Source organism: Pungitius pungitius, chromosome 6 (genome assembly GCF_949316345.1).
Source record: "Pungitius pungitius chromosome 6, fPunPun2.1, whole genome shotgun sequence".
Classification (NCBI taxonomy): Eukaryota; Metazoa; Chordata; class Actinopteri; order Perciformes; family Gasterosteidae; genus Pungitius; species Pungitius pungitius.
This window is the reverse complement of record NC_084905.1, coordinates 2748337-2763732: the sequence shown is the minus strand read 5'-3', so window position 1 is coordinate 2763732 and position 15396 is coordinate 2748337. Positions and strand designations below refer to the sequence as shown.

General features: G+C 47.9%; 1 protein-coding gene across 1 annotated transcript; it reads right to left on the bottom strand.

Moving 5' to 3' along the window:
* Nucleotides 1–1051: 1051 nt before the first annotated feature.
* On the bottom strand, nt 1052–15071 carry LOC119196729 (zinc finger protein 516-like; the record flags this gene model as incomplete). Its single annotated transcript, XM_037452685.2, has 3 exons — nt 1052–1525; nt 7226–8173; nt 13403–15071. Coding segments are annotated over 3 exons (2856 nt in total), but the record flags the coding sequence as incomplete, so codon positions are not given.
* Nucleotides 15072–15396: the final 325 nt, after the last annotated feature.

The following is a 15396-nucleotide window of genomic DNA, read 5'->3' as shown; positions in this document are numbered from 1 at the left end:
GCATGTGCACCGGGCCTGAGTCACGGGCCTGAGTCACCTGCTGAAGTGTTTGTGAAGCAGTCCATTAGAAAACAAAGGACAAAGTGTACCCAAAGAACCTGTGATTGGGTTTGGGGATTAGGGGGCTGGCATCGGGGGAAGAGACGAACGGACTGGGACGAGGGAAGAGAGATGGACAGGATGGAAAAGGGGACAGTAAACGAATGTCAGTGCAGGGAGACAGAGTGGCAGAGTGGGTGGGCTTTGACAGACACATCTCACGCGGGCTGACAGCTCCGTCAATAGCCCCGGGATGGCCACCCTGATTGACAGCTAGCAGGTGGCGCATGAATGGAGTTGTCAGGCCGACTGTCAGTCAAAGTCACATCGCTGTGGCTACAAGGCCTCGGCTGAACAGGCACACAGCTGCCCAAGGTGATCTCTGGGTGTACAGGCGGGCTTTTGGCACAGGAGGCAGGCTGAGGCAGCTCAGATCATGCTAAAATTACCATACATGGCGGTGGCAGACACACAGAGGCCGTGTGGATTGGGCCCGTTTCATACTAGTGGGCAGATCGGGGTGCATACGCACACGGCTGGTTCCACTCAATATACAAAAAAAACGGGATTTGAGTGTACTGTCGATGCATCTCTGCACTTTTTCCATTTCCTTGGTTCCCCTTAATTGAGCATTGTTCCAGCACGGGGGCATGAAGCATAGGAGTTAATGGGCAATAATTATATGTGAGAGAGGCTTTCTCCCTGGAGAGGAATCCAGAACAAATGGAAGCTCCGATGTGCAACATTCTACTTCATTACATCTGCCGCGATTAAAGCCCGAACATCTGGCCCCGCATCCTGACAGATAGACGAGCCGTTAGGACTGGAAGGGAAATCGAGCGATATTTACAAAAATGTAACACAGGATATTTACCGGATGAAAGAACAAGTGCTTTGGGCCGGCATGGTACATTCTCCCTATTGGACAAGTGTTGAGCTGATAGATGCGTGTAAACACAAGTAAATCACTCGCACAATTCTGACAAAAATGAACGGCGCTAAATAGCCTCGCTACACTTTCACATCACAACGGACTTTATTATTATTACAGGCAGCTCATTTGCTACAGATAAATACGTACTGTGGCTCTTCAAGTAAACACCGGAATGTACATCAAGGTCGGCTGTTGACTGTTACGTTCTTTTTTTTTTTTTTCTTTTTACAATTTCAATCATCCTAACCTCCTTTCGGGTGAAGCTAAAACAATAACCATGGCTGTCTGTGGCCGCGGGGTCGTCGTGACAACATTAGGTCCCGCAGAGCGACGTCTCGACGCCGACGCGGTCCCGCCCCGGCGCGAGGTCGTCTGCCGCGAGGCTCTGGGGCAATCCGGGGGGCCTCTGGGGGGCGTGCGAGCGCCGCAGGCGGCGGTCGGGGTAGAGGCTGTTGTCAAAGGGCTTGCGGTGGACGCAGAGGACGTGGGTCTTCAGGTTGCCCTTCTGGGTGGCGCTGTAGGGGCAGTACCTGCACTGGAACGGCTTCCGAGCTGGAAGAAATCATGGAAAAGAACAAGACTTGAGACCAGTGCTTTGTCCTAGCCGGGTTCGAATAGAAACAGCTTTGCTTTAACACCGGGGCGCGGATCGAGGAAAAGAGAGTTTTGTGGCTAAGAAATGTGCGTTTACGATTCCGGACGTTAAATCGTAAAGTCATGTTTCCAGTATTCCAAACCAGATGTTGGCAGGTGTTTTTGACTGAGCCTCTGAAACATCAGGGAAGAAAAGAAAGCCATATACGCACATTGAATGTTCAACGGGACTCAAACAAGTCCCCCTATTAGTTAAAAGAGTCACTTTGGTTTGGGAGAAAACAAAATAACACACTTGTACTCATAATAAAAACTTGCTCTTTCTAACACTGTGACACTTCATGGGCTGACGTGTTTTCATAAAAGGGCCAGCGAGTTCTAAGTCATTGTAACATATTTCCTGCTCACAACACACACTCACACACACACACACACACACACACACACACACACAGACAAATAAACACACACAAGTGTTGAGTTGAGGAATGACAGACGTCTGCAGCTGGGAGGCAAGGCGTGCCAGAACTTCCTGCCTGCCCCCCCCCCCCCCCCCCCCCTCTTTAGCGCCCGCAACGTCGCTCGGCTACAAAAAGAAAACGTGAATCTGCGTGACAAAGGCACAGAGTGTACCTTCCACGTACAGACGACGCAGCGCGCGGGCTAATAGGTCCCAGGCGTTTACGTGACCTCGATAAAAAACACCAGTGTGACACCTAAGCCCCCCCCCCCCCCCCCGAGGTGTAGCTGAGATCAAAACAAAAAAAACATTTACCTCTCTGCCTCCACGTGTCCTGCTATTCCTGAGATGTTACTTCGTTTTAACGACTTTCTCTCTTCCCCTCTGTCTAACGCTTTAACGCGTTCCTCCGTGATTCATGGTTACAGTAAACCATTATGTGCTGATGTCATTTAACATCACTTCCCAAAAGCTGAGGGCTGTCTCAGCCTTTTCACCCCGCCTTCGCCTCTTCCCCGCTCCATCACGGTCCTCATCGGAGCAGAGACAGCTGCACGCAGCTGAAAACTCGCTCTCTACATCTACATAAAAAAAGGTGTTTCTGTGCAGAAAAGTGGGGAAGCTCACAGACGGTGAGAGCAATGAAAGGTAATGCTCCATCTGTTGGTGTATAATAACCTGATGGCCGTAAAAGGACACACACACACACACACACACAAGCATTTACACACCACTCAGAGAGAGGATAAGGCCTGACACATCTGCATATCATTAGGATGACACACACTGTGTGTGTGTGTGTGTGTGTGTGTAGGGAGGCGTAGTCTTTTAGATGCAGGAAGGGGGGGGGGGGGGGGGGGAGGCTGTCTGAGAGGAACAATTGTAAAAGGAAAGCTTTGTCAAACTCAGGTAGAAAACAGTTTGTGGCGTTAAACTCAACTGTCGGCTTGAGGGAAGAACACGAAACGGGAGTAAAGAGCAGAAATGAACATTTTTGATTCTGTGCATCTTTTTAATCGTATTTATTAAATTGCCGTCATGAAAAGGAGGGAAAACCAAAATCCCACTTTCGCAACCAAGAACAGATTCACGCCAATCTTGTTCAAATATTGTAAATTCACAGAGACCCTGTGAACAGTCCGTGTAGCTCGTTACACTTTCCTAACGTCAGTTAATAATGAGCCAAAAGGTCTCGCGTTTGCATCAGTCGCCTGTCCCCCCCCCCCCCCCCCCCCCCCACCACCCACTCTCTCGCCTTTCTTTCTCTCCCCCATCGTCTCCCTGGGTCTGCTGTTCCTTCTTCCCTCCCAACCAGAGGAGAGGGGAGGTCCAGGAGAGGGCAACCTCCAAATAAGTTCCATTAATCACAGGCCACAGTCTAATGTAACTAATATTTTACAATTAGAGGAGACAGCAGTGGGCTCGGAGCCATCCATCTCTTCACCACATGATCCTCCATTCATACACTGCTCGAAGCCACGGCTCCAGCCCAGCCACACACACACACACACACGCACACACACACACACAGATGCACAAAGTGTACTGGACAGGAAATGAGAGGGTGGAATTGTTTGGTATTGACAGAAATAGTGAAGTAAGAGGAGCAGAATGAGTGATTACTGACTTTGACTGTGTAACACTGACATTGGACCGTATTAAATGACACTTTCTGGTTTATTACAACTTGGGTCTTATGTAACTTTGGCCATCACTTGTATCTGTTATGATAACATTATACTCACCAGAGTTTTTGCTGAGATCTGGGAACACGGCAACATCACTATAACGAAGTCAGACAAGAAACACGAGCAGTCAGACAGTCAGATTACAGATGGTAGACAAGCTAACAGTACAGCCAGATTACCTGAGGAAAATCACAGGAAACTTGCACAACTGTAGCACGTATGCAAAGTCAAAGATTAACCAGGAAGTCATTAACTGGGACAAATGTTTACAACAGACAGTTTGCTTTGTAATTCTATCGTTTTCCTTATTCCGTCAAAAACAGAGGCTAACCTTCGGAGAACGTATAACCATTTGACCACTTGTGTTTCTTGCCTCCTCAGACCTCTTTTTGTTTTTACCGGGCCTAATAGGTGCTCAGGCAGATTTGTTTAACTGAGCCATGTGTCCTGTTTTCAGCATTTATGCCAGCTATGGAAGCCTTCGTGGTAGCTTCTGTAGCTTTATATTTGATATGCAAATGTCATGGCGGTGTCTTTCTATTGAACGAAGCGAGAGAGCTAAAAATGTTTAACTTTTCCTTCGTATACAAGTTCGCAGCCTTCTGTTGTGATTCATCGGGCCGTGACTGAACTCAAAATACCGTGGAACTAAACGAATATATATCGGTAGCGCGGTGGCAGTTGCATTATCAAAAAAAATCAGATGTTCAATTTTAGTAAATTGAAGGGAGAAAAAATAAATCACATTAGCTATTACATTAGTTGTCATAGGATCACATAGAAAGTTTGTGATTTGGTCAAAGATATAGTTTCGGTATCCAGTGGTTTTAGGGAATTTATCTGAGAAATAAATGCAATGTTCTTCAGCAGTATCTTTACTCCATTGTTGAGTTTTTATGTGATCAAATAACATAATTATGATCCCATTGGCATCCGGAAGTTGAGCAATACTGGCTCAACTTCTAAAGCCTTTGAACCTTTGCTTTAAAGATATTTACTGATTGCAAATGTTAGACTTCTCTAGTTTGGTAAATATTCTATAGTCACTATGTAAAAAATGTAATACCATACCACGCCTTACTTTGGTGCATATTAGCGTCAGTTTGTAAACATGTATTTGTTCGCACCTGTACACATGAATTCCTGCGTGTTTGCGTGTGTGTTTGTGTTTGTGAGTGTGTGTGCGTGCGTGCGGTGAGAGTGGGTTGTGTGTCACAGGCTGAGATAATGACCATGATGACAGTGGTGGGGCCGACGGGGGCCAGAGGAGCTGAATGGTGACGGATGACACAGGCCTGAGCTCTGATGGCGCACAGACAGTGAGTGATGACTGCACATCCTTCCCAGTGCTCCACCCTTCATTATCTCTATGGGGAGAAGCGCGGCACAAAGGCAGGCCGCGCTGCCCTCTCGCTGCCCTCAAACGACATCTGCTCATGGAGACAGCCGCACTGCCGCTCCTCTTTCACCTCGCTGTCGCTCCATCTATCTCCATCTATGGTGATCTTTCTCGCTCCTTTTTCTCTCTCCTTCTTCTCTCGCTCTCTGTCGCCCTCTCCGCGGAGGGTATGCAGAGGTCAGACAATGAGATAATGACTCACCCCTTTCAACCTTTCAAATCAGGGCCTTTTCTTCCCCCCCTGTCCTCTGTTGTGTGTTCATTTTTAATCCTTTCTTTATCGATCTTCTCATATTCACTTGTTCTCATGCGTCTGAGAGGCCTGTGTCGCAAAAGACACGGCTGCTTTAGTTTACTGGTTAACTGGTTTGAAGTTGGAGAGCCTTTAGGCACCGTTCGGGGGCAACATGACTGTGTTGTCAAAAATTATGCCTGTGAAAAATTAAAGCATGCCGTAATACCTGCTCCAAAACATTTAGACGTTTCACCACAGCTCCACTGTTAGAGTGGTAAATGTCGCCATCTAGTGGTTCGATCAAAGCGGTGCATCGAAGAGAGTTTCCGTTTAACACGCGAGGGAGGGGCTCAGTGAGACTAATGAGCATGCAGACAGGTTCAACCAGAGGTCACCATCTGGCCAATTACCACTGCTGGCACATTGGAGCCGACCCGAACTGTCATCACAAACACATCACTCCATGTCCAAACTGCCCGGCAATATGTCACCATGCCACTCGACGTGGTATACAGTATGGAGAGGATGGGGGCAACAGGAGACAGCCCCGTGACAGAGCCACCTGGTCAACACTGCAGACAGGACAGCCTGCCGGGCCACCTGCTTAGTTCAGTTTTAGAGGACACTCGATAGGCTCTCAATGTCAGTTACTCATCTCAGTGTCCTGGTTGACTGACAGGTGTTTATTGTGTCTATGACATCCTCCTCCTCGGAGAGAAAGAAAAATATGGAGGATACATCTGTAGCACGGAAAAAGGCAAAGGATGCTTGGAATAACATAAACATGGTTTAAAAATGTCAATCGCTGCTAGATTTTTCAAGGAAGGAAGGAAAAAATGAAAAACGTGTAAAAAACGACGGCTCCACGCGGCCAGCTTTTCTAAATCCCCATCTTTCTTTTGTAATTCAAGCAACTTTATACGTGATAAAAGCCAGAAAGACACATGAGCGCTGCGATGGCCATGACAGGAGTTGAAGGAGAGGGGACAATTTCGGCATGTTATTATAACCATCTGTACAATCAAATAGAAAACCACATCTTGCTGTTAGATTCAAAAAGAAAAGGAACAGATGTTAATCCCAAATGGAGTAGACAGGCACTTTCCTGTCTTTCACAGGAACATATTGAATTTCTGAATAAGAGGGGGATCAGAGGGAAGGTGTATCGTGTTGCACTCATAATACATGCATATCAAAGACCCCAGCTGTTGGATTCCCTCTCTTGAGAGACAGCATTATTAAATCTGCACTCAGTGAGCATATCACACTAGCACACAAGAGTTTAAGCCTCTCCATCAGTGGGCTTCCATTGGTTTGGGTGATTTGTAACCTATCACATGAGGAGATTATATCATCCTTTAAAGTGTAGGGTAATCAGTGCCACACACCTGTGTCTTCTTTAGCCCTCATTTCAGATCAGAGATTTTTTTTTAAATAAAAAAAAAGAATATAAAAAAAGCCGAAGTGCTATAAGCATGGAGGAGGTGTGTTGTTAGTAATTGGCTTGAATTATTCACACACTCACAAACACTCTCTACACTTCCTCTGTCAGGTGATGATGAGGGCGATAGTGTCAAAAACATCTTTTTTTATTTCTGTGGCAGTATCCCCCAGGGTTCGACGATGCCATGTATGCTGGTGGGCTACTTATATTTAGAATTATTTAAGCAAACTGTCACATTGTTGTGTGGCCATCTGCAGCCGCCCATCACATTCATGTGGGTTTTGTACAAAGCATCTGGAAGGAGATAACGAGAGCAAGGACTAGCTTGTGTCCACTAGGTGGCAGTAGATACCTTCAAACCCAAGGCCGACCCGGGGCCTCGTCCGATAAACGGTGACAGCCGCATTTAACACGCACGACGGAGATGCTCACCTGATGCGACGTCTTTGTCCACGTCGCCACCGTCGGTCGGACCGGCCGCGAGAGCGCTCGTGGGCGTGCCGCTCAGGTTCCCCTGGGATCTGAAGAAGGAGAGCAGGCCGCCCTGGTATTGGACCCGATCCGCCTGTCCCGGGGTCAAGTTCTCCAGAGAGGCGATGGGAGATTCGCCCGCGGCTCTCCCCCAAAGCCTGGGCCTGTCGTGCTTCTTCTCGCCGGGACTCTGGAACTCGGCCTGCCTCGGCTCCACTGGCCCCAGGGTGTCGTTTTTCAGCACCTTCCGCTTGGCGTCACTTTCGTCGGCCCTCGCTAGCTCCGCCTTCTCCAACTCACCCTCACCGCCGTGACCGGTGGAGCCGGCGTCGTGCGCGTTCACCTCTTCCCTTGTCCCCTGCGCCAAAAGGTCACACTGACGCGCGGGTTTCACGCCGGGTTCAGCGGCAGCGTTGGAGTAACTCTGCGGCCTGCGGGGAAACGAGGCGGAGGTCCCGTTGCTGAAAACGCCACACATCTGCGCCAGTGCAGCCGGAGACATGCCTGGATGGGACGTGACGGACTCCGGCCTCACAGACAGGTCTAGTGGCTCGTACTGGGACTTCCCGGTTCGGGCCGATACGGAGGCCTCTCCACCCGCCTCTCTGTCAGTGAGCTCAGGCTGCTTGCTGAGGCTGAGGAGCAGGCCGCTTTCGCCACGGCTCTCCAGACCGAGATAGCGGACCGGGCTCCAGTCGTCCCTGGACCCGGGTCTGAGCCTTGGGTTGGGTTTGGGACTGGAGCTGCTGCTGCTGCTGCTGCTGCTGCTGGCGGTGGGCTGCAGTGGAGAAGAAAGATCCCTGCTGTTTTGCCACTGGGGGAAGTGGTAGCGATCCAGGTGGAAGCCGAGGGAGGCTGTCTGTGCCGCGGCGTAGTCACCGGAGAGGGGACACCTGTAGACGTTCTCACCTAACAGCAGCACAAGACACAACACAATCCAAATCAAATTAGGGAAACTGTGCGTACGAGTCGCACTGAGCACTCTGTTCTGAGAAGACTATGTACCAACAACCGTTGTCTAAACATGAAAAATGTTGCAATCCCACACCAGGCTGAGTTGAATGATTTAAGCGCTGCCCTGCAGTAAATCAAGCTTGTAATCAGCTTTCAGCTCCAGTGATCCATCATTTTACAGCGTGGACGCCACCACCATGTGCAATAAATACACCCAAAGATGTTAACACCAAACAAGATTCTTCCAGAAATAATAAACAGTCAAATTCAGAGCAAGAAGAAGAAGGCAGATGTCGCAGACAAGAACCTCATTCCATCAAAACCAGTAAGTGGGTTCCCCAAGTCCAACATGTGAGCAGTTCTGATTAACCGCGCCATGTTCTCTAGCTGAGTTTATTTTTGCTTCATACTTGTGAAAAATGGTCCGTTGGAGCCATAATTCAAAAAGCACAAAGTGTATTATTGTGGAAAATGACAAAGGGTTATTTTTCTCCTTTTAGCCGATGAAAAATATCCGTCTGGAAACAAGATTTGATCCTGCTCACCATAACTTTTAATTAAAGGTAATTTAAATGTCTTCTTCCCTCTGTTTACCTGCAGTTCAATCATTACAGCTATCACAGAAACTCCCTCCAGGGTTAAACACACTCCCTGTGACCATTCTGAGTTGGTGATCGTCTGAGACCTCAGCGTTGCGCTGTCTTTAAACAGCCCAGCTGTTTCGCTGCCGTTCCAATTACAGTAAAAGTCATCCGACACCATTAAGCCACAAATATTGGCAGTTTATTGCCCAACACTCTCCTGGCATTTGAAGGTCAGGTCATACATTATACTGTGTCTTTTAGGGATGTGTCTGGGATCGGGAGATAAACCCACCACCGTTAATTTAATTCTACGCATAGTGATGCCTTATTGTTCTTCTTTAATGGACTAATATCTGAGTTACAATCAGTGATTCCTCCCCGCCGGAGAAATATCAATTTCATACACCTCAAGATTTGACCCTGAGGTAAATCCAAATCTAATGATCTGTAGTTGTTACTTCAGCTTCAATAGAAAAAAAACACCTTTGTGAGAAATGATGGCTGTTTTTGACTTTTCGACTTTCAAATGTACAAAAAACATCAAGTAGAGCCCATTTATTACATTAAAAAAAAAATCGCTTAACCTAATGAGTTTTCAAAATCACTGGTGAAATAAATATATCGCCCTGAACTGAGGGCAGTCTCCAGTCTCTGTTTGCACGGTCTGTGTGTGCACGGCGTGCGCGCGCTGAGTGTGCGTGCGCGGCGTGCGCGGCGGCTGCGTGAGAGGCGGGAAAGAGAGGCTTCAGCGATGCCACACCCGTGTCTCCAGTAAGGAATAAAAGAGAATCCAAACGGCTTAATGGAACTTGTGTCAGACGCGCGCCGTTCATCTCAATTATAACTGCGGCTTAAATTACGATGACATTACCGGCCAGCGCCGCATGCAGAAAACACACACACGTGACCTCATCTTTCAGCGTGGACCCTCCTAAAGCCACTTGCCAGCCTACATGGGAGCAGTAAAACGGCACAAAGAAGGAAGACTCTGCCTTATTTCTTCTCTCTTCCTTTTGGACGGGTGCCATCTTTGTGATTGCCTGGTTCATGCTAACTTAATCAGTTTAAGATTTACTCACACTGCCGAGGCTCACATTATGTGAGGGGAGTAATTTTGGAGCTTAGATTTATCAACCAAAACTCCAATTACTGCATCATTACAAACCCCGGCCTCTCTCACCTAACACAGAGCAACTAATGAAGTGATGCGTGTGAGTTATCTGCTCTTACTGGATGTGAGAGGCAGAGGAGAAAGGTGAATAAATAAGTAAATATTTCCTCAAGTGAGCCGTGTCTGTGGAAGAAAAAAAAGCGCTCGGCTCGGCTTGGACGAGTGAATCATTTCATATGGAAATAAGCTTTACAGATTTACGACCATACATCACTGTCAATGCAATCACGGGCTCACATGCTATATGCTTGCATCGGCATTTGTCAGTTATATTGTGGATATCAAGCTCCGTCCACGGTATATAGGTTTGGGCTCTTTTTTATAAATGCAATCAAGCACCTGAAATGCAAAGCAGAAATGCAGGGTAGCCGGTTTGGTTTAAGATGAAACAGAGTGATGCAGAGAGGGAGAGGGAGTAACACACAAGACTGGTGAGAAAAACAGGGGCACCAGATGTTCTTTGATGTTTATAATAGCATATATTATTAATATTAATTAGACCACATAGTCAATGACGCATTTGGGACGTTTCCAAGTCAATTAAGCCAAATGGCATTCAGGAGATGGTGGAACAATATTTCAAGGCAGGTGTTCAGAACTCCCTGGGTAAATCTTTTTATCTGCATGCTAGGAAAACAAGCATTTTGAGCTTAATTTGAGCCTCATATCTGCAATAATAATTAAAAAGAGGATTAAAAGACAGAAGTGAGAGGGAGAGAGAAAAGCCAACAGGTAATCAGCTTCGACAAACCAGTCAGACTGGCTGTGATCTGCCAGCGAGAAGCTGGATTTGTTGAGCCAGACACGGGGCCGAGTTGGATAAGGACTCTGTTTGGTTAAGAGACGCCGTTACCGTCTGGCACAAAGGATGGAAATGAAAAGTGACACTCTGTATGAAAACAGTTCGCTTTAGCCGTGTGTCTGGGTAAAAACGACGCTCGCGTTCCCAGTCACAGCTTAACAGACGCGGGTCATTTCTTAGCTGTAACTCCCCGCAATACGCGTTGGAAGCCGGGAATAAGAGACACGATACATGTGGGGACAACATCATTACATGGCGTCTGCACATTGACCTAAAGGTTAAGAGTATTGAATGGGACTAATTAATAACTGTCAGACCATTTTATGTTTGTTAGGCATGTTTTTATTCCGAGCTGGGATCTAACTGGTCCAATGTAGGTCAGAGGCCTGAAGCGTGCGCCCTTCATTAGTTTATCTTTTTAAGAAGAGTCGTTAGTCTGATTCTCAGATTATAATTATATAGTCAAGTGCATTTTCCAATCGGTCCTGGTGAGATATTGAGAGAAGTAATTCATGACACGTGAATTCTTCTATTGAAATCAAAATGCAATTTCTAATTTGAGATGCCGGGGCGTCTGTGGTTGAAAATCTAAATCCAGCACTGTATCTGAAATGTATTGAGCAAAGACGCAGTCTGTCACTCTGACAGCCATGACTGTACTATATTTGCTATCCATATTGAGAACATCAATAACTTCATGACCACCATAGGCTGACTATGAATAATGCAGCCAGTAATTCTGGACTAATCAATGTTCCTCAAGCTGAACATCTGGCAGTGGTAATTCTTCCTCGGCATCTCTGCTCTCCTGAATTAGAAAACACTCCCTCTCTCTCTCTCTCCCTCTCTCTCCCTCTCTCTCTCCCCTCTCTCTCCCTCTCTCGTCCTCCACGAGCAACCATCGAGAAAGACAGACTTGATCAGTTGCAACACCTCCCCCCCCCCCACCTCGGAGAAAACTTATCCCTGTTATTAAACCCTCATCAAGTGGTGCGTGTTCTCCATATGTGTAGGATTTACCTATCTGTCCCGCAGCAGACCTGTGTGTTGAGCCAGGGCCAGCAGCGTGTGATTGTGTTAATTAATCTGTCATTGTGAGCGCAGGGAGCAGCTGCAGAGGTCTCTGGGATATATTGTCAGAGCTAAACAATGCGGTGCTAAGCCCCCAGAGTGAGTCTACCATTACACAAGACTAAGAACAGAGAGGAGAGGAGGAGAGGGGGGAGCGAGAGCCCGCCGGATCCATCATTGACTAAAGCAATGACGCCTGACCTTTACAATGAATTAGTTTCCATGCTTAATATTGACTGAAATTAGAGTCTGATACTGAATGTGCATCCCAGAACTGTGTGCTCTCAAATCCTCAACTAGCCAGCTATCATAAATGTTTCTGAAAGTGACACCGTATGGTCTCGGAGATTAGGCGAGGAGAGGGAAAGTAAGAACAACGGAGCTTGAATATGTTTCTTAAAGAGCAACCAGAGAGGGATTTGGCCATAAACGAGCGAGCATTTACATGTAAATATGCGGATACCAGTATGTGTGTACAATATGGAAACAAAACATCTAATGAGATTAGACCTGATCCATTTATCTCTGCTATGCGGCCATCATTTAAGAGGATGCTGGATCAAATCCAGCAAGAGCGCGGCAGACTTGGACGTACATGACAGCAGCGCTCCAGCGGAAAATAACCACAGTCGTAAGCTGATGAAGAAACAGAGCAGAAGTTTGGATTTATTTTTCTTCTCTTAACAACGCTGTTAGAGCAGTAATTTAGACTCATGATAACGTGTTAGCAGGATACCATGACAAGAAAGACATTTACCCAGAGAGCCGAATCATCCGAATCACCAGGTGGAACAGAAGACTATCAATAAAAATACCAGGTGGTAGATCAAATCATAAAAATCACTGGGTGGTATATATCAAATCATTAAAAACACCAGATGGCATGCATTAACATCTTGTGCCCCCGTAGGCAAGGGGTGGGGATGTGACGGAAATAAAATAGAGGGTACTAATTATCCCTACAATTCAACACAATGCCATTATCTTTTAAAGGAAGACAAAGTCTTTGCAGATGACAGTAATGTCTGTGGCGGCGTCGCTGATCCGGCCCTTCATGTCCGCGTACACCAAGTGAGAAGTGGGACGAGGCCACAGCTGTCACTTTACTACTCTATTTCTCGCATGGGCAAGGCGATGAGATGCCAAGATTTGATCCTTTGTCGTGATATTGTAAGAACATTTAATTAGACACTGTGATAAGGTCCATCATCTTAACGAAAACACCTGACAAACAGTGATTGCGTATGTTATGAAACTCACTGGACACAGATTAGACTGTACTGAACCCGCGGTAAACCGTAACTGTTCATCCAGGTGGAGAAAGCTTTTATCCTTTTCTTAAAGGAAAAATTCAAGATAAGTAAAAAATACAATAAAAAACAAAATTGAGAATTGAAGCAGCGATTCCTAGTGTGGGTTCAGCTCCAGATCTAACAGTTCCCATAATGCAACTAATAGCGTCGTTCATTAGACCCTAATGATGTCAAACACAAATATGCTGCTGCCTTAACATTTATCCAAATGTATAAAAAAAGGGCTTCCAATTACTGAATTACCTGTAACTGGAGAAGAAGATTGAGGTCGAGGATCGAGGCCGCTGCCGCTGCCGCAGTGGGAGCTCGCTGTCTCCGGGGCGATCTCCTTCGGCCCGTGGCGACTCACGCTACCCGGGCTACCGGGTCTGCTGGTGGCCTTAGAGTTTGGGTGGCCCAGGCACCCTTTGCTGTCGTCTACAGGGAGACATCTCTCGGGCAGGTAGGAGGAGCTCTGCTGCTGGTCATTGAGAGCGAACATTTGCTGTTCGACAGACAGCCCAGGTGTCATGATCTGCCAGCCCGGGTAGCTGCCGCCGTTGAGTGCGTCTCTGTTAGACATGACCTTCTGCAGATAGTCCATGCCGGTGGAGCTCAGGGGAGGGCGGAGACGATTCAAGCCCAGTAAGGTGGCGCTCTCTGCATCCGTCAAAGGTCCTGGACCCGAGGAGATCATCCTGCCTAACATCTCCCGGACCTTCATGTCGACACCAGCGGTGGCGAGCAGTTGGTTGTAGTCTTGATGGTCGGCTCTCTCCGTCGCGAGGAACCGGTTGTGAATGCGCGTGATGTACTGCGAGTAGAGGTTGCTCTGGTGGTCTTGTGTCAGGTTCTCCACGTTAACGGAGCTCTCGTGTTCAGCGGGGAGATTGCGCTTGGCGGCAAGCTTGTTCAGGTGGACTTTCATGTGGTTTTTGAGGAACCAGGGTTCTTTGAAACGACGGCCACAGATCTGACAGCAGTGCTCGAAAGAGTCCTTGTGTTTCCTCATGTGACCCTTCAGGAACCACGCCTGGCTGAACGTCTGGCCGCACACCTCACAGGGGAATTCGCCAGCGGGCCTCTTCTTGTCACCGGCCCCCATGGTGGGCCTCTGCCCCGGGCCTGAATCGGCGGTTATATGCGTCTTCTCGACGTGGCCGATGAGCTCCTCCTCCTGTGAGGCCGCAAACTCGCACAAGGTGCACTTGTAGGGCTTGTGTAGGATCCTGATGTGGCGCTCAAGCTCCTGCTGCTTCCGGAACTTCCCCTTGCAGAAGGAGCAGCGGAAGCCGGTGGGTTGGGGCTGGACGGGATCCTCGGGGACGGGAGTCACCTTCGGAGATGTGGACGTGTGCGGCTGGCTCTCTGCGGCACCGGAGACCGGAGCCATGAACGGAGCCTGTGTCGGCACAGGCTGTAGCAGTTGGGGGCTTTGAAGTTGGTTCAAATTAGGCGAGTGCTGCTGCCCGACATGGCCGGCGCGCGTCTGCCTGTCCCTCATTATCGCCCTCTCCTCAAGCTCGTGGAGCAATCGGTTCTCTTCCCTAATGCGGCCACGGCCTTTACCCAGAACGCCTTGCTTGTGGGTACGGAGGTGTATCTTCAGGTTGCCCTTCTGGGCGGCCCTGTGGTCACAGTACGGGCACTTGAAGGGCTTCTCGCCGGTGTGTGTGCGCATGTGGAGGGACAGAATGCTGTTGAAGCGGAAGCGCTTTCCACACAGCGGGCAGGGGTACTTCCTGTTCTTGCGACCGTCGTCCGGGCTGGAATTCACCTGAGAGACGATGCTTTGATTGGTGACCCTCAAGAACTGGGAGAGCTCTGCTCTGCCGTTCATGCTGCTGAGAATCCTCGCATCCATGATTTGATTGGCCAGAAGCGCCATCTGGCTCCTAATTGGATGAGTGGACGGAGTAATGAAGCTGTCCTTTCAGGCCCTGGTCGTTGCTGCGCTATGGTGGTCAGGGGTGTCTTTGTGGGACGGTCGAGAAGGTGAGCCGTGAACTGTGTGCTGACAGATTTAGTTGAAACAGGATGTGGAGAGGAGATGTTTGTTGGAGCACGGACCTAAAAAAAGACACCAAAGGGAGGGTTATGGCTTTGCTAATCCTGTTGAAACAAATACATTTTTCAAATGAAAAAAATTCCAATTCAGAAAGAAGGAGAACGGGTGAGTATAATGTAAGCGGGGCTCTGAGCTGTCAATTAACAAGTGGAAATCTGTACTTTTGTAGCTGCTGTATAAATGCTAGTGA